This window comes from Macrobrachium nipponense, chromosome 39 (assembly GCF_015104395.2).
Source record: "Macrobrachium nipponense isolate FS-2020 chromosome 39, ASM1510439v2, whole genome shotgun sequence".
In the NCBI taxonomy this organism is placed as follows: Eukaryota; Metazoa; Arthropoda; class Malacostraca; order Decapoda; family Palaemonidae; genus Macrobrachium; species Macrobrachium nipponense.
This window is the reverse complement of record NC_061099.1, coordinates 34357054-34376418: the sequence shown is the minus strand read 5'-3', so window position 1 is coordinate 34376418 and position 19365 is coordinate 34357054. Positions and strand designations below refer to the sequence as shown.

The window sequence follows — 19365 nt, the reverse complement described above, 5'->3', positions numbered from 1 at the left end:
GGTGCCGCTTTAATGTTTGTACTATAACTAATCCTTGCATTTAATGCCATGCAGTGGAAGTAGTTTTATAGCAAGAGAGAGTATCAGACGGTTTCTACTCTAACTTCATGTGAGGGTTTTTCACCTCTTCCCGATGGTTCGTCTCCTACTGCAGTGCTCACACCCCATAGTAGTGTTGTGCCTGTGTCTTCTTCCTTTTCTTCCATCGATTCGTCGTTGGAAGTATCGGGAGGCCCTCAGGCTAGTTTTTGCAATGTTGCCCCTTGTTCTTCGGGAGTTAAGTTGATTCTCGGGAAGGGGGAGGCTTTTTCATCATTCTCATATATTCCAGAGTTAAGAGGTGTCCAAGATGGCGGTGATTTGGAAGACGCTTGGGCTAGGGGGTTCCCCATCCTTGGAGGGGTTGCTGGTGCACTTATGGAGGCTTGCTACCCCCCTCTTCAGGCTGGCCAGGCCCTCCCCCCCTCCTCCCGGCCTCGTTTTGTATTTCTCCGCCAGTGGCGTCCGTTTCCCCTTCGGACCGAGGGAAAGCTGCGACATCATCACCACTTGTGACGTCACTCCCAGTCGTCTCCTCTGCACTGCCTCTCTCAGCCGTGATGTCATATCTGCCGCCCAGTTTGCTGCATCTCCCTTCCATGTCATCGGAACCTTCTCTTGCTGATCCATCTGAGGCTTTGTGCCAGGCTGTTCTAAAGAGATTGGACTCTGTTTTGGATGATAAATTTGCTCCCTTGTCAGCTGGGAGGACTGGAAGGAAACTTGTTACTTTGTCCCTGCCTCCTGCGAAGAGATCGTGTAAGGAACCAGTGCTGTCTTCCTCTCTTTCTTCCCCCTCTACGCCATGCTGGCGTATCAAGTGTTGGAAGGCTAAGGACTTTGCTCTTTATTCGCCTACGAGGGAGGAATAACGCGGCCATGTTCTTGAGAATGTTGGTGTTTTGGAGAGTGTTAGTTTATCTTCCCTTGTGCAATCTGTATTGGCTGCTTAGTCCTCTGCATCGAATCGCGAGCGTGTTGCAACCTCCCCCGTCCGTGCACATCGCGAGCTTGTTGCAACCTCCCCTGTCCGTGCACATGATGCAAGCGCTCCTACTTCTCCAGGGCCTAATCGTCGCTGTAAGGGTCTCAAGGCGCCTGTCAAGGTTTTGAAGGTGGTGAGCACGAAGTTGGTGCAGCAGGAGTGTTTGCCTGCCCCTCCCCCTGGTGCTTCCAGGAGTTCGACTCTGGGGGATTCTCCTTCGATCTCAAGTGTTTGGGATTCCTCTCCAACTCACGTTCGTACATCTGCCATGCCCGTGACCATTCGCGGACATAGTCATCTGTTAGAGGAGTGCGTAGTGATGTTCCTAGTGTTGTAGTTGGTTCGTCGCAGGAGCCGGTGCGTGGACCCAGCCCAGACAGGTTAGTTGGTGTTTTGGGCTGTTTGGCTGCTGGTCCTTCTGTTTATTTTAATGAGGAAGGTGCCTTAGAGGAGCCTACACAACCTTCTCATCATCAGTCTCTGTTGCTGGAGCAGGAGGAGGGAGACATGCAAGAGTTTGCCTTCCTTCTCAGAAGTTGTCGATCTCATTCGGGGGTTCAACAATTAGGAAAGTAGAACTCGGGCTCGGTCGTCTTACACTCCTCCTTGCTGGGAAGCCTTGGTGGGAGCTACGCAGGATCCCAAATCATCTTTTGTTCCGACACGGCATACAAACCTGAGGTCCTTTTACAATAGGAAGGTACTAGCGGCAGCTGGATAGGTCGTAAGCTTTCGAACAAGGGGTTCGGTAGTTAACTGCTTGTCCGACAGGCGCGCGTTGCGCGACTGGTAGGTAAACAAATCACTTTTGCTTTCGGCCTGCTGGCGTGTGGACGTGTATCATCGCTCTCTGCCCGCTTCATCGTCGTTTGCTTTTCGCATGATTGTGTTTTTTCTTTTTCTATGTATCTAGTGAAACTGAATTGTAAGTACAATCATTTCATTGAATTCAATTGTGAATTAAAGGATCTTGGCTTCACAACGCCCTCCGATTACCCGAGTGCCGGGACTGAAGGGCGTAATTGCGGGAATTCATTTTCCCAGAATGATCCTCGTATTGTGTATGCTCTGGTGCCGAGGGCGGGAGCGCTCGCTCCGAGCGTATATTGGGTTGGAAATGTGTAGATGAAAATCGTAAGTAAGTGCTCTTTTCATTTATATTTTTTTGACCTGTATGCCCGTTGCCGAACGAATGCGCTCGGCACGGAAACTTATTCAGTATGAAAGTGGAATCGCAAGTACAGTATTCTTTTTCATTTTCATATATATTTTATTGTAGCAATACTCATTTTGGATCAGTTTCCGAGCTTACCCGGAGATTGATCCTTCCCCCTCTTTATTTTGAATGAAGTGAAATCGCAAGTGCAGTTCTTTTTCATTTTCATTTTCATTTTTTTTTATGAGATTGCATGTTGACTGGGATCAATGTTCGCTATTCACGGGAATTGATCCTTCCCCTTTTTATTTGTATGAAGTGAAATCGCAAGCGCAGTAGTCTTTTTCATTTTCATATATTGTTGATTGCATCAATTCATTATGGATCAAGGTTTCCAGAAACCTTGATCCATAAAGGTAAGAATGAAACCTTTCACCCTTGCGCTCGGTACCGAGGGCGCAAATGCGCTCGATCCCGAGCCCTTATTCATTGTGAAGTGAATCGTTTTGCAAGATGCCTTTTCATTTTGTTCCTTATTATTGATTGCATCAATATTATTTGGTTCAAGTTCCGCTCAGTCAGGGAATTGATCCTTATGCCTTGTATTCGTGCCGATGGCACGATTGCTCTAGGGCTACTTGTTGTTGTTGCGTACATGGGTACTGTGCGGGGGTGGGGAACGAGACCCCCCCCGCTCAAGTTCCCACAGATGGCTCTTCCCCTTGGGGGGGGGGAGGTTATCGGCGTTCTTCTCCTCGCCCGATCCGTCGAGCGCGGGGGAGGGCGCTCGGTGCCCGATGTACAATTGTATTAGGGGTCTTCCACTCGTTCGGGAGGGATCAAACCCCCGCACGAGGGGATTTCCCCACAATTAATCGCTACTACTATTATTTCCGCAGGTGCTACTGCCACGAGCGTGGACCTTGGTGAGGTATGGGCGTCCTTCCTTTAATTGCAGAGCGTGCTGGTGTCCAGGGGCTGCGGTTCTATGTCTGGGCCTACTGCGGTCACCCATGGAGTGGTGACCACGCAACCAGGTGACGACGTCCCTCCTCACCTGGTGTACTCGCCTCACGTGGTATCAGTCTTGCCTACAGCCGCTGTGAAGTGCCGTTCGCCGTACCGAGAGGGGGGCGTGCCGCCGCCGCTCGTGGTTGCCGCGCTGCAGCGACCACACTTCCGCTGCCTAGAACTCGCCCCTGGACCTGCCGCCGGTACCAGGATGTTGCTGGCTGCTGCTCACTTCCTGTGTTTCCGGTGCTGCCTGCCGTAACCTGCCGATTCTGGGATGCAGTTGCTGCGCTGGCTGTCCCTGCCGTTGCTGCGCTGGCTGTTCCTGCCGTTGCTGCGCTGGCTGTCCCTACCGATGATGTGCTGGCCGTGCCTGCTGTTCCTGAGATGCCCATACCTGCTGATGTCGTCCCTGTTCGTGGGGGTACTACCCCAGACTTTGGTCTGTCTGTACAGGTGCGTCCGGGCCCTGTGGCTTCGGCTACAGCAGCCCCGGCTCCGCCCTGGATAGCAGATCTTACGTCTGTCCTGAGGAAGCTGACGAAGAAGAGGAGGAAGGTGTCGTGGTCGTCGTCTTCATCTTCTTCATCGTCGTCGGCCCGCCGCCTCTTCCCCTTCGACTTCTAAGGCTTTACAGCCGAGGAAGAAGAAGGTCGCCTCCTCCCTCCTAAGAAGCTTCCTCGGGAGCTTCTCGGGACCCGTCTCACCTCGGTGGGACGGGAGGGTTGTTCCTTCCGCTGGTCCTCCTGCTCCTTCGGGAGCGGGGCCCGTCTCTTCTTCCGCAAGGAAGAAGACTACGGGGACCAGAGGGGTACCGGCTAACACCGGTACTTCCTCGCCTGGTGTCAGTGGTGCTGCCACTGCATCAAGGTCCGTCTCGGCCTCTCGTTCGCGGGAGGTACCGAGTGTACGGTCGCCTACCAGCGACCGTGCAGCCAGGAACCAGACCTCTGAGTCCGCTCAGCGTCAGGTTCACGGCACGGGGCGGAAGACTGGTGACAGCCGCTCACGCGACTCTCACCAGACCAGCTCTCGCTCTCGCGGCGAACAGCTGGCTACCCGGGGACGTGACGGTCCACGACCGGCCACGGGCTGAGGCTGGGAAGAGGTCCTCCCGTTCGCCGGTGCCAGCCACGGCTGGAACCAGCGACGTGACGTGCCGTGAGGACAAGCACCGGTCTCACTGTGACAGTGGAGCCTGCAGGTCGCCTGACCGTCGCTCTCACAGAGAGCGATCGGGTACGGCAACCAGCACCAGCTCTTCTGACACTCGAGATCGGGGCCGCTGTGCTCAGTCCAGCCGTTCTCCACAGCGAGACGGTTCGACCAGGCCTGCAGCTCGATCGCCACCGCGGGTTGACGATCGGCCTGCAGCCCTCCAAGCCTGCTGGTTCTGCCAGCGAGCAACGAGGGACGCGTCAGGTCTGCCTCGCCCGTACCTGCAACCACCTCGGGTTACACCGGGAGGAGCGAGGTATTGAGGAGTGATCGTGAGGGGTGCGCCCCTCATGATCCCACCACAACGCCCTACGTGCCGGAGGCACGGTTTCTTGGACCGGCCAGGGCGTATGCGCAAGGGTTGGATGGGGAAAGACCGAGAGGGCTGTCGCTGTTCCCCCTTCTTAGGAGGAAGGTTCTCGGAATATGCTCTTGTTCGAAGGGCTTAACGGTCCCACTCTGCAAGATGCTGTGACTTCCGAGATCCAGAGGAACTTTGCCGAGGTTACGGCGCTGATTCGTCAGCACAATGACCTCGGGGAAGGATCGCCGCTCCCACCAGCAGAGCCACGTCTCGGCTCGAGTCGTTTTGGGGCCCGAGAGGGAACCCAAATCGACGGTGGTCGGCCGCGATCGGAGCTTGCCGACTGTGTTGAACCAGGTAGTCTCTCGTCTCCGGACAAGAAGGCTCTCTCAGTTCTGGACGGTCGAACAAGCTACTTCACCTCCTCTACTGCGACAGAGGCGTTTATACGTGTCTTCGCACCGGACAGCAATCAATAGCGGTTAGCGTTCTCAGTCTTTGTAGCACAGGTTCAGAATCTTGAGTAATCCTTCTCTCGGTTCAGCTGTGAAGACGTAGGTTGCATTTTCTGTACACCTTCGTCTTCAACGTCACATAGTGTTGTTTCTCCTTACCCGAGAATCAACTATACTATGAGATATCTTGCCATCAAGGACCTCGGTCTCTAGAAGGCAATTGACTTTCGCCTGTTGGGCACATGCCTTAAGAGAGTCATCACCTTGCCTTCTGGCATCGGTGACGAACAAATTATTGTTTAGTCTCTTGGCATAACCCTGTTAAGGAAGGCGAAGGTCACGTGACTTGCTCGGGTGCTTGGACAACTTGCCTCCTACCGAACGCAGTCAGTAGACAGCTGTCAGAGCGCCCAAGTCTGTTACGAACTTCGCTGTGGACTTAGTTCGGTTGTTCCATAACAATCTTTTCTTCGTCCTAACGGCTTGTCACAGTACCCATACCATCGACACCCAACATTGAGTGTCGGTGTCCTATCCACTACCGAGAACAACAACTTCGCTGCAGACGGATAGACCAGTATGGGTACAGGACATCACCGAAGTCGAGAAGAGGGATAGGTCATACGAACAATTCCCTTCTTTTCCTCTGAGGTAATTGCATGACTTTGCCTGCGAAGTCAAGCATCCAGGGGATGGGGATTCGTGACGCTCGATTTCGTACCGAATTCGTAGCGAAGACTCTGAACCCTTCTGGTCCTGACGATCGGTTAGAGTCCTTCACAGTCCCCTCCCTAATGGACTTCACCGCCTTCGATGCGAAGGAGATGCTGCTTTGTCCTGTGAAAGCGCGACCGCGCTTTCTGAAGAAACTCGACATCCCAGGCGGAGTGTTGAAGACTCTTCGTCAGCACCAAGATGACCTAGAAGTACACTCCCTCGAGTTACACAAGAACTTCTCCGTGGCGCAGGCTGAAGGCAGGGGTCTGGTACAACCAGACCACTGGCACCTCCTTCTACCTTTTGGATATTGCCCACAGGTCCTTGGATCGTTTCCTTAGGACCCGTGGTGGCTGCTCAACACGTTGTGTAGCTAACCCAGACCCTAGCAGGCTGAACAGCATCGAGTCTGGTGTGACTGTAAGAATAGATAAGTGAATGAGAGAGTGACTGGCTTCTCTTCCTATCTTTTTCTACCCCTCTACCTGTGGGTAGAGGGATACGGTCATCACCTTGCTGGATAAGGACGAGATGCCGGTGAGCTACTCGACAGAGCCCCATCCTATCCCTTTCACTAGGGATGGGAGCGAATATCCACCACTTCCTCCTACAAGAGTGGATGCCAACAAGAGACAAACCATAACGTTGTTGCCTCTTGCAAATAGGAACTTGTTCTTGTTTGCTGGTACGAAGAGATACGCTTGCCTCTCTCTTAGTACTTGGTCCAGAGGTCTGACCATTGATCCTGCGGTGCACACCCCGATCAATCGGACAGAGGCTTGGATCCCTCCCTCGCTCTTACGACCAGGGAGGCTTCCAAGGTTGGGCGAACACCAGTCTGTTCACAAAAGACTCAGATTCCACCACCAACCAAGAAGTGAGTCTTCCTATTGTAAAAGGACCGAAGTTTGTATGCCGTGTCGGAACAAATGACAATTTGTCCAAAATTGCATTTTTCCTAACTATACAAACCTGATGGTCTTTTACACATAGCCCCACCTCATGCCACCCCTCACTCTGCAGTTTTTGCTTGGGCCAAAAGCAAAAGTGATTTGTTTACCTACCAGTCGCGCGCGCGCGCCTGTCGGACAAGCAGTTAACTACCGAACCCCTTGTTCGAAAGCTTACGACCTATCCAGCTGCCGCTAGTACCTTCCTATTGTAAAAGGACCTCAGGTTGTATAGTTAGGAAAAATGCAATTTTGGACAAATTGTCATTTCAGCTTCCCTTGTAGGGGCACGTCCAGTCGGTCTTGCGTAAGGTTAACACCTCTGTTTCAGACCGGGACGGTTCGCTTCACTCTAGGGGCTCTGCAAAGTTACTACCCCCCGCCTCTCACAAGACATAGGAAGTACTATGCTACAAACTGTGTTTTTGATGTCGCGTCATCTTAACCTGGAGGTCATTCGCCGGAAGCCGGGATTGACTTTTGGAGCAGACGAAGTTGGTGGCTCTGTCCTTGTCTCCACAGGATGCCTCGGCGTTGGAATCTACGGCAGCCTCAGTGTTGCAGACGGTTTCTTGGCTGGACTTCTGGTCTATGGTCATTGCCAAGATAGCTTCTGACAAGTTCCCAGAAAGGTTGGTGAGTGCATCCTCGCTTGCCAGTCTGTTGCAGTCCGGAGGCAAGGAGTTTTCGTATATAACTCACCTCGGTGTTAATTTATGGGCTAACCTTCCGATTTGAAGAGACTTGGCTTTATCTAGGATGGAGAAATCAGTTAACACAGTCTTTGCTGGCATTGAGAAATGGAGATCTGTTGGAGTCCAAATTTTTGTGTCCTCGGACCAAGCTGGAAAATGCGATAGACCGGCGCCGGGCTGACACCAAAGACAGACTGGTGCACCAGGTCGTGTCTGTCAGTCTCGTCCTAGTAGACATCCGGCTCCTCCTCCTCCCTCTGTCCAGCAGCAGTCAAGAAGATCGTCACCTGGTAGGCCGTCGAGGAGTTTGATTTCGCCAGGGCCTTCCAGGGTTGGGGGGGGGGGGGTACCTGTCAGGCTATGGGCCAACTGGCAGAGTAATGGGGTGGAGAAGTGGGTGGTAGATGTCCTTCGGGTGGGGTAACTAATTCCATTCGACTTCTCTCCTCCCCTGTCAGACAAGCCGCAGCTCAGGAAGGCATATCCTCCAGATTCTCTGAAGTTCTTGGCTCTTCGAGAGGAAGTGCAAAAGATGCTGGACAAGGATGCTATAGAGGAAGTGGTACGTCCGTCTCTGGGGTTTTACAGTCACATCTTGGTGCCCAAGGCGTCAGGAGGTTGGAGACCTGTGATCGACTTATCCACCTTGAATCACTTCATCAGGAACACACGGTTAAAGATGGAGACCCTGAGTTCAGCCATGAGGGAAGGCGACTTTATGCTGTCGATAGACTTAAGGAACGCATACTTCCAAATCCCTATTCATCCAACATCCATTAAGTTCCTTCGCTTCTCTCTCAGGGACAAGATCTTCGAGTTCAAAGTCCTATGCTTCGGGCTGACAACTACCCCTCAAGTGTTCACAAGGGTCTTCTCTCTCGTGTCAAGTTGGGCCCATGCTCAGGGGATCCGTTTGCTGAGGTACCTCGACGATTGGTTGGTCTAGGCAGTTTTCAGGGAAAAGCTGCTGCAGGACAGGGATTGTCTACTTTGGTTCTGTCTGGAAGTGGGCATTGTAGTCAACCAGGGAAAGTCTAACCTCATACCCAGTCAAAGGATTCTCCACCTCGGCATGGTCATCGATACGACAGTTGCAAAATGTTTCTGTTTGATCAGAGATTGGAGAAGTTGCAAGTGGTGGCACGACTTCCTGAAGTCAGCTCATCAGTGGCAGGTTCTTTTCTGGGAGTGTTGTCTTTTCTGGAGAAGCTGGTCCCTCATGGGTATATTCATCTTCAATCTCTGCAATAGAGACTGGGAGAATTCTGGTCTCTGGCAGGGGACTCACCCTTGTTAAAGGTTCCTGTCTCTGTAAGTGAGAGAAGACCTTTGTTGGTGGTTGGACGACTGCTGGAATCTTCGAAGGGTGTACCTCTGCTTTCTCTTCCACCGGATTTCCCTCTGTTCTCAGACTCCTCCCTTGCAGGTGGGGCAATTCATTTAGGCGGCCTCATTGCATCAGGTGTTTGGAGGTTGGAGGACAAACTGCAACATATCAATGTTTTTGAGTTGCAGGCAGCCTTCCGGGGTCTGAAGGAGTTTCGGGAGAAGGTAGAGGGTCATTCTGTCATTCTCATGTCAGAAAACACCACGGTGGTAGCCTATGTTAACAAACAGGGAGGCCTGGTTTCTCATCAACTTAACGTTTTGGGGCCTACGTTACTATCTTAAAATGACTGTGCACCTTAGACCAGGCTGCCGCAGACTTTTTGTTTGTACAGGCTGTATTAAGAGAGAGTTGTCTAAGAATGCTATCTTTTTGGATACGGGAAGCCATCAGACATTTGTGGATTGCTACTACTATTCACTTAACAAAAATTGCTTAGAAAGTTAAATAGGCATTCTGAGGGCAAATTGACTGAACTGAAAAATTCTTTCTCTGTTGGAGTCCGAATTCTAGTTTAACCCTAGTTAAATGAAGAATCGAGAGCATCTGACTGTTCCTTGATTTGTCTCCTCCATATTTACCTGTATTATAGTAACTAATATTAGTTTGAGATATAAAGAGTAGCAATTCGGTAGAGCTCTCAGCCAGGTATATCCCAGGCAAATGGAATGTGGTCGCAGACAAACTCATTCGTCGGGATCAGATCCTAGGCACTGAGTGGTCCCTTCATCAAGTGGTAGCAGACAAACTTCCAGGTTTGGGGGAGACCCATGCTGGGCCTTTTTGCGACTTGCTTCAACAGGAAGCTGGAGATATTCTGTTCAGTGTTTCCAGATCCTTTAGTGTTAGCAGAGGACGCATTCCAACATCCTGGGACAACCTAAAGGTGTATGCCTTCTCTCCGTTTTGTTTGATCCGTCAAGTTCTGAACAGGCTAATGAGTTCACAGGGTCTCAGGATGACTTTGGTGCCCCTCTGTGGCCTCAGGCAGAATTTTTTCCAGATCTGCTGTCGTTGTCAGAGGTTCCGAGGGAAATTCCCCCTTGGTGGCATCTCCTGTGTCGGCCGCATGCGGAAAGGTTCCACCAGTCAGTAGAATCTGTCGTCTTTTCACGGTTGGAGGCTATCAAGTATCTCCTCTGAGTGAGAGGCTTTTCTTACAGAACAGCAGGGCATATGTCCAGCAGTCTCGTATAGCCAACCTCCACGGTTTACCAAGGCAAATGTGCGATCTACTGTGATTGGTGTTGTAAACGGGGTTTATCTCCACTCGTAACCTCTACTCAGCGAATAGCAGACTTTTTAAACCTTCCTCAGAGACAAGTAATGTTTGTCCGTTTCTGCTATTAGAGGCTACAGGGCGGCCCTGTGTTTAGTGTTGCGCCTTAAAGGTATAGACATCTCATCCTAGGAACTTTCCTTGCTAGTTAACCCTTAAACGCCGACTGGACGTATTTTATGTCTACATTTTTTTCTCTCTCGGGTGCCGACTGGACGTATTTTACGTTGACATACAAAAGTTTTTTTAAAAATTCGCGGAAAAATACATTTAGGCCTACCAGCCGAAAACTCTTGAGTCACGCGCCTTGGGGGATGCTGGGAGTTCACGGATCAAGGTGTTGTTTTGTTTACAATCGTTACGCAGGCGCGCAAGCGCGAATTTCTTTCTTGCCGCACTAAAAAGTATCTGTGACACATCTCGGAAGTTATTTCATCACTTTGACATAATTTGTGTACCATTTTAAATTAGCCGTTACATGGAGTATTATATATGAAAATGTGCGCATTTTTATGTAGAATACAACAAAAAAAATACTCATGATTGTAGCTTTTATCAGTTTTGAGATATTTTCTTTCATATAAATAACGATAAGTGTACAAAATTTCATCCTTCGGTCAACTTTGACTCTACCGAAATGGTCGAAAACGCAATTGTAAGCTAAAACTCTTATTTTTAGTATATTCAATCATTTACCTTAATTTTACAACTAATTGGAAGTCTCTAGCACAATATTTCGATTTATGGGGAATTTATGAAAAAACTTTTCCCTTACGTCCGCACGGTAACTCTTCCGAAAAAAATCATACATGCGATTGTGGTAATGTTTGCAACATTTTAAAATTAGCCGTTACATAAAGTTTTATATATGGAAATGTGCGCAATTTCATGAATAATACAATTAAAAACAACCCATGGTTGTAGCTTTTATCAATTTTGAAATATTTTCATATAAAAAATGATGTGACAAATTTTCAACCTTCGGTCAACTTTGACTACCGAAATGGTCGAAAAACGCAATTGTAAGCTAAAACGTTATAATCTAGTAATAATCAATTATTTACCCTTATTTTGCAAACAATTGAAAGTCTCTAGCACAATTATTTCAATTTATGGTGAATTTAATCCTGGAAAAAAAACTTTCTTTACGTATGCGCGGTAACTCTTCCGAAAAAATCATATGTGCGATTTTGGTAATGTTTGCACCATTTTAAATTAACCGTTACATAAAGTTTTATATATGAAAATGTGTGCAATTTTATGTAGAATACAACAAAAAATAATTGAAGGTTGTAGTTTTTCTCATTTTTTGAAATATTTGCATATAAATCACGATTAATAGAAAAAAAAACCACGTTCGGGGTCAACTTTGACTACCGAAATGGTCGAAAAAACGCAATTGTAAGCTAAAACTCTTACAGTCTAGTAATATTCAGTCATTTATCTTCATCTTGAAACAAAAATTCGAAGTCTCTAGCACAATTATTTAGATTTATGGTGAATTTAAAAAAAAAAACTTTCCTTCCCTCCGCTCGCGGATTCTCCGCCACAAATCTCCGAAATCCGTACGTCCCATTCTCGGAATATTTGCTCAGTTTCATATTAGGCATTTCATAGTTTTATATATGAAAATGTGCGCAATGTCATGTAGAATAGTAAACTAAAATATTTTGAAGGTTGTAGCCTTTCTAATTTCCGAAATAATTGCATATAAAAAAAATAAAAAAAAAATTCGACATTCGGTCAACTTAACTCGTCAGATATGGTCGAAAACTGCAATTGTAAGCTAATACTCTTACAGTATAGTAATATTCAATCATTTGTCTTCATTTTGAAAGAAATTGGAAGTCTCTAGGACAATATTTAGATTTATGGTGAATTTTTGAAAAAAAAATTTTACGTCAGCGCGTTACAAATTCATGGATTATTTTGTGATAATATTTTCTGTTTATTTTATCGTTTTACAATGTGTTATATACCAAAAGGATTGCAATATAGTGTACATTACAACGAAAAAAAAAAAGTAACTTGTTACCTTTAACCGTTTTGCGCACAGCGTGATTTGAATACAATTATATATGAAATTTCGTTTTTGCGCTATCATATATCGCATTATTTATATATGATAATGATAATTTTTTTCATTTCTGATGGTTGCATACTAAACTTCAGGCAATGACAAAAAAAGGAGCCAAAAATGAACTCTTAATCTTCAAAACTAAGCGCGCTGTGATTTTTTGAAAAAAATATTTTTTCCGCTTCCGCGCTCACTCCGAAACACCTCCGGCACACGGGAGACAATTTTTATTTTACCGCTTCGGCATTTAAGGGTTAAGGGGTTTTAGCAGTAGAGTTCTAGGGAGCTCAAGCCTCTGACGTGGGATGTTTCCTTGGTTCCCAAGAGCTTCACTAAGAGTCCATATTATCCTTTGTGTCGCTCATCTGACAGGAACTTGATGCTCAAGACAGTTTTCCTTCTGGCCTTGGCATTACTAAGAGGGTAGGAGAGCTCCAGTCTGAGCTATGATGTGAAGCACACCAGGGGTTGGGTGTCGGTGTCCTTCGAATTTGTCCTGGAATTTGTGGCCGAGACCCAAAATCCCTCTGTGCACAATGACAGGTTCATTTCGTTTTTCATTCCAACACTGAATGACTTTGTGGGTGGTGATGGTCAAGAGCTTTTTTTGTCCTGTTTGGGGCCTACGTTACTATCTTAAAATAACTCTGCACCTTAGATCAGGCTGCTGCAGACTTTTTGTTTGCACAGGCCGTATTAAGAAAGAGTTGTCTAAGAATACTATCCGTTTTTGGATACGGGAAGCCATCAGACAGGCATACTACTTGGCTCTTGATTATTCCGCCACCATGTCTGTGCAGGCTAGAGCGCATGACGTAAGGGTTATTGGTCCCTCTCTGGCTTTCAATATGAACTTGGCTGTACATAGTGCTGAGCACTGGTACTTGGTTACGCCAGTCCACGTTCACCTTTTTCTGTCTTAAGGATGTTGCTCACAGATCTACGGACATGTTTTCCCTGGGTCCTGTGGTGGCTGCCCAACAGGTTGTGTAATTCATAGTTGCCCTTAACAGGGCACTTTTGTATCTTACCTAAGATGATTGTGTGGATGAGAGAATGAGTGAGTTTGCTGGTCTCCTTTGTCTTGTACTTTTCCTTCTTCCTTCGGGTGGGTTAAGGAATAGACACTTCATTCGCTGGACTTGTCTGATACAGGTGAGTAAGTTAGTCATACTGATAGTGTGGTTGCTTGATATACAAATATCAAAACCTCTGTTCGGTAGCATATACTCCATTCCTTGGCAAGGAGGAGTTGGAAGTAGTAACAAAACCTGGTGTGTTGGTTTGCTACTGGACAGTCAAAGTTTCTCTTTGGTTCCCTATACAATGATTCTCCCATGTATCATTGTACGTCACTCAGGGTCTGAGTGGTTAGATATCAATTTATCTAGCTTCTCAACAGGCTTCAGTCCCTCTCCAGAAGTAATTTCTTCTGGAGCTGGACTGGTGGGTATGCCCCCAGCCAGTTTAGGATGTCTTGTACCTCCCTCCAAGTATGAGTCTATCCTATTGTTAAGACCGAAGGTTTGTTCGCGTGTGATCAAATGACAAATTTTCTAAGATAATTTGTATTTTTCATAGCTACAAACCTGAGGTCTTGACATTATACTGCCCACCTCTAGCCGCCCCTCTGTCTGTTAAGACATCCTGACACTGTGAAGTAGGTACGTGGTCTTTGACCACTCTTCACCCAATATACGTATGCGTTGCCAGATATCACAAGATTCCTTGCTTTCGTCTACTTTTTAACTGGATCCAGCTAGGCGCTAGAAATTATCCTATTGTTAAGACCTCAAATTTGTAGCTATGAAAAATACAAATTGTCTTAGAAAATTTGTCATGTTAACATATTGTCTTGAATGCAACTTAGCAATATAATTGATATTAACAGATTTTATGTTCTATCACTTATCACTTTCTTACTCATTTACATAGCTAGCTTACTTAAGCAAACTTAAAAATTTGTCATTTTAGGACCTTTGTGGATTGTTACTACTAGTCATTTAAAAAAAAATTGCTTAGAAAGTTGAATAGGCAATCTGAGGGCAAATTGATTGAACTGAAAAATTCTTTCTCTGTTGGAGTCTGAATTCAAGTTTAACCGTAGTTAAACGAAGAATCGGAAGCATCTGACTGTTCCTTGATTTGTCTCCTCCATATTTACCTTTATTACAGTAACTAATATCAGTTAGAGATAAAGTGTAGCAATGCTTATTGACTGCTGCTGTTAAATGTAGTATTTTGACTATATGCCAATTTACACTTCCATACTCTTGGTAACCTTCATGTTTGTAAATTGAGTGTGTTCAATAAAAATATTTATCAGATGTAAAATAAGAATTTTTGCTTGGGCTATCTAACCTGACAATCAATCTTCTATCTTCTAGTTGGTTATCGACATTGGAGAATTCTCGATGGCTTGCCCACATTTCGGGCTTGCTAAAAGCAGCTGTGACTGTCGTGCAGGCAGTGGCTAAAGAAGCACGGCCAGTATTAGTTCACTGTTCTGATGGTTGGGACAGAACCCCTCAGATAACTGCTCTCTCACAGTTACTCATGGACCCTTACTACCGTACAATGCAGGTTAGTGCTTGTTTATATTCGCTCAATTGAGACCTGAGAAGCCATGGATTTTTGAAGAATCTGGATTTTTGAAGAATCTGGACTATAGCTAACTACTACCTCATTATTCCTTTAAAATATGTATTGTGTATAATAGTGCAATGTGTGACTACTTGGTTGTAATGTTTGACACCAAAATTGTCCCTGCTAATAATTTTAATTGTATACTGGTATTAATTGTAAGCTCCAATTTTCTAGGCAGTCAAGTTATGGTAGGCTTTATTTCACATCCGAACAATGGGCCATGTTTCACACAGTAGAGGAAATATTAAACTTTTAACATATTGAGTACTTTTATAGGCTCTTTGACATAAATTTAATTACAATTAAACACACAAAATGGTTGTCTGTCTAATGATGCACTTGAAAATCATTTAAAGAAAAATATTGTCTTGGTAAAAAAAGTAAGAAATTAGCATGCATTACTGTTTGACAAATTGTGTTAAAATAATGACAGAGATATGCTCTCTTATCAGGTAAGTTGATGTAAAATATTCTTGTAACAAAGTGCAGATAAGTTATAAGAAAATATTTGTGCTTTAAAATTAATAGCAAGAAGTGAGCAAATGTTCTGTAATGACAAACAAACCTTTTTTTTTTTTTTAATACCAACACATGACTTATAAAAACATTTGGGGAGTAGCCATTCACTCACTATTTTATGTTCGAATGAGCAGGTTCTTCCTTGGCAGGGCACACTGTTAGACTAACGAAACTTGAGTTATGTAAAATAATTTGTTCACATACGAAACAAACCTTTGGTCTGAACATTAGGATAATACTAGCGCCAAACTGGAAACCGGTAGAATTAATAAACACTTGAGATCCGGCAACTATTGGCATCTCTACCAGGTCATGGGGTATTGTAGTTCCCAGAATGCCCTTGGCATCCCGTGACCTACCAGTTACTTTCCTACAGCCTTTAAGATAGGACATGATTACTTTGTTTTAAAGCCAGTTTAGTTTGCCCATTTTTATTCATATGTTCCTTTTTTCTCTCTCTGGGTGGTCTCAGTGTGGGTGTGATCTGCTAGTTGTGTGTACGTTGTGAGATGGAGAATTTTGCTTCACCAAGGGAAATTTCTTCGGGTTCTCACAAGAGACCAAGGAAATGCTGCCCTGGAGCGAGTGGGTTTCCTTGTTCAAGATTTTTAACATCGGTATCTACAGATCCACATCCAACGTTTAGTATGTGCAAAGAAAACTTATATACTATTACAGGTAGTGTTCGAGTTACGATAATTAGTCTTACGATAATCCGATGTTACGATGGAGTTAGCAATTAACCCTTTACTGCCGACTGGACGTATTTTACATCTACATTTTTGTCTCTCGTGTGCCGACTGGACGTATTTTACGTCGACTTACAAAAGTTTTTTTTAAAATTCGCGGAAAAATACTTATAGGCCTACCAGCCTAAAACTTTTGAATCACGCGCCTTGGGGGATGCTGGGAGTTCACGGAACAAGGTGTTGTTTTGTTTACGATCGTTACGCAGGCGCGCAAGCGCGAATTTCTTTCTTGCTGCACTAAAAAGTATCTGTGACACATCTCGGAAATTATTTTGTCACTTTGACATAATTTTTGTACCATTGTAAATTAGCCGTTACATGAAGTATTATATATGAAAATGTGCGCATTTTTATGTAGAATACAACAATAAAATACTCATGATTGTAGCTTTTATCAGTTTTGAGATATTTTCATATAAATAACGATAATTGCCAAAATTTCAACCTACGGTCAATTTTGACTCTACTGAAATGGTCGAAAAACGCAATTGTAAGCTAAAACTCTTATATTTTAGTAACATTCAATCATTTACCTTAATTTTGCAACTAATTGGAAGTCTCTAGCACAATATTTCGATTTATGGTGAATTTATGAAAAACTTTTTCCTTACGTCCGCGTGGTAACTCTTCCGAAAAAAATCATACATGCGATTGTGGTAATGTTTGCACCATTTTAAAATTAGCCGTTATATAAAGTTTTATATATGGAAATGTGCACAATTTCATGCACAATACAACTAAAAACAACCCATGGTTGTAGCTTTTATCAGTTTTGAGATATTTTCATATAAACGATAATTGCCAAAATTTCAACCTTCGGTCAACTTTGACTCTACCGAAATGGTTGAAAAACGCTTATATTCTAGTAATATTCAAGCATTTACCTTCATTTTGCAACAAATTGGAAGTCTCTAGCACAATATTTCGATTTATGGTGAATTTATGAAAAAAATAACATTTTCTTTACGTCCGCTCGGTAACTCTTCCGAAAAAACCATACATGCGATTGTGGTAATGTTTGCACCATTTTAAATTAACCGTTACAAAAAGTTTTATATATGAAAATGTGCGCAATTTCATGTAGAATACAACAAAAAATAATTGAAGGTTGTAGCTTTTCTCATTTTTGAAATATTTGCATATAAATCACGATGAATAGAAAAAAAAACCAGTTCGGTCAACTTTGGACTCTACCGAAATGGTCGAAAAACGCAATTGTAAGCTAAAACTCTTACAGTCTAGTAATATTCAGTCATTTATCTTCACCTTGAAACAAATTCGAAGTCTCTAGCAAAGTATTTAGATTTATAGTGAATTTAAAAAAAAATCTTTCCTTCCCTCCGCACGCGGATTCTCCGCCACAAATCTCCGAAATTCGTACGTCCCATTCTCGGAATATTTGCTCCGTTTCATATTAGGCATTTCATAGTTTTATATATGAAAATGTGCACAATTTCATGTAGAATAAAACTAAAAATATTTGAAGTTGTAGCTTTTCTTATTTCCGAAATAATTGCATATAAAAAATGTATATATAAAAAAATTCGACATTCGGTCAACTTTAACTCTTCAGATATGGTCAAAAACTGCAATTATAAGCTAATACTCTTACAGTATAGTAATATTTAATCATTTGTCTTCATTTTGAAAGAAATTGGAAGTCTCTAGGACAATATTTAGATTTATGGTGAATTTTTGAAAAAAATATTTTTTTACGTCCGCACGTTACGAATTCATGCATTATTTTGTGATAATATTTTCTGTGTTGCTTTTATCATTTTACAATGTGTTATATAGTGTACATTACAACGAAAAAAAAGTAACTTGTTACCTTTAACCGTTTTGCGCACAGCGCAATTTGAATACAATTATATATGAAATTTCGTTTTTGCGCTATCATATATCGCATTATTTATATATGATAATGATAATTTTTTTCATTTCTGATGGTTGCATACTAAACTTCAGGCAATGGCAAAAAAAGGAGCCAAAAATGAACTCTTATTCTTGAAAACTAAGCGCGCTGTGATTTTTTGAAAAAAATATTTTTTCCGCTTCCGCGCTCACTCTGAAACACCTCCGGCGCACGGGAGACAATTTTTTTTTTACCGCTTTGGCGTTTAAGGGTTAATACCAAAAAGAAAAAAAAAGTTGTAAATACGTACTTTTAAATTTCTCGCACAACGAGCGCAGGCAGCAGCATACTACTCTGTACGATATGTTGGCCCGAGAGCGAGCGGCTGGCGTAGGTACGGCGGCAGCCAACGACATGAGTCCGACCTCACTTGCTCTCGCTCTGAACTAAGTAAGATTAGGTCAGTGTTCGTTTGTGCTTTTTGTGGGTTTTTTAAGTAAACTAAAACAAAAAACTATGTCTGCTAAACAACCAAATAGGTCTCCTGCTGGTAGTGCAATCCATCACTTTGGAGCAGAAATAGAAGATAATCAACCAGCTAGAAGGTTGAAAGGAATTCATGGTTATCGCAATTGACGAACGTTTATCGCAATCAACGGTATCCACTATCCTAAAGGACAAGAAACTTGTAATGGATGCTGTAAAGGCATCTGGTTCTGTTCATTCAACGGTTATATCAAAGAAGAGGATAGGGCCTTTGGAAGAAATGGAGCAGTTACTGGTCACATGGATGGAGGACCAAATACAAAACCGTATGCCACTTACCCTCTTGACCATTCAGACAAAGGCATGCATGCTTTTTGAAGCGCTGAAGAAGTATGATGATAACCACAACAAAAGTTTTGCAGCAAGTGCTGGATGGTTTCAAGAACTGCCATAATTTTCAGTGTGAAAATTAGCGGTGAAGCAGCAAGCGCTGATGCCGACGGAGCAGCTAAATTTAAGGATGCTTTACACGAGATTGTCGTTAATGAAGTGTATTTGCCAGAGCAAATCTTTAATGTTGACGAAACCAGGCCTTATTGGAATTGTATGCCACAATGGTCCTACATCCACAAAGAAGCAACAGCGATGCCCGGGTTTTAGGCATACAAGGATCAATTGACTCTTCTGCATGGGGGAAATGTGGCTGGGAATAAACTTAAGCCCTTTATGATTTATCACTCAGAAAATCCGAGGGCATTAACAAACAAACAAACACTTCCTGTGCATTATCGTCATAATAAAAAAGCGTTGATGACTGCAATGCTGTTCGAAGACTGG

The 19365-nt window shown here is 44.3% G+C and overlaps 1 protein-coding gene across 11 annotated transcripts in view; it reads left to right on the top strand.

Moving 5' to 3' along the window:
* The window catches only part of LOC135210287 (myotubularin-related protein 4-like), a 125558-nt gene that overhangs the window by 37318 nt on the left and 68875 nt on the right, over positions 1-19365 (top strand). For all 11 annotated transcript variants that reach the window (XR_010313488.1, XR_010313490.1, XR_010313489.1 and 8 more), the window contains exon 8: positions 14661-14856. Coding sequence is in view for 8 of the 11 variants with exons in the window: in XM_064243162.1 (XP_064099232.1) it covers positions 14661-14856 (196 nt within the window). In the remaining 3 variants the exon portion in view is untranslated. The remainder of the gene's footprint in view (positions 1-14660; positions 14857-19365) is intronic.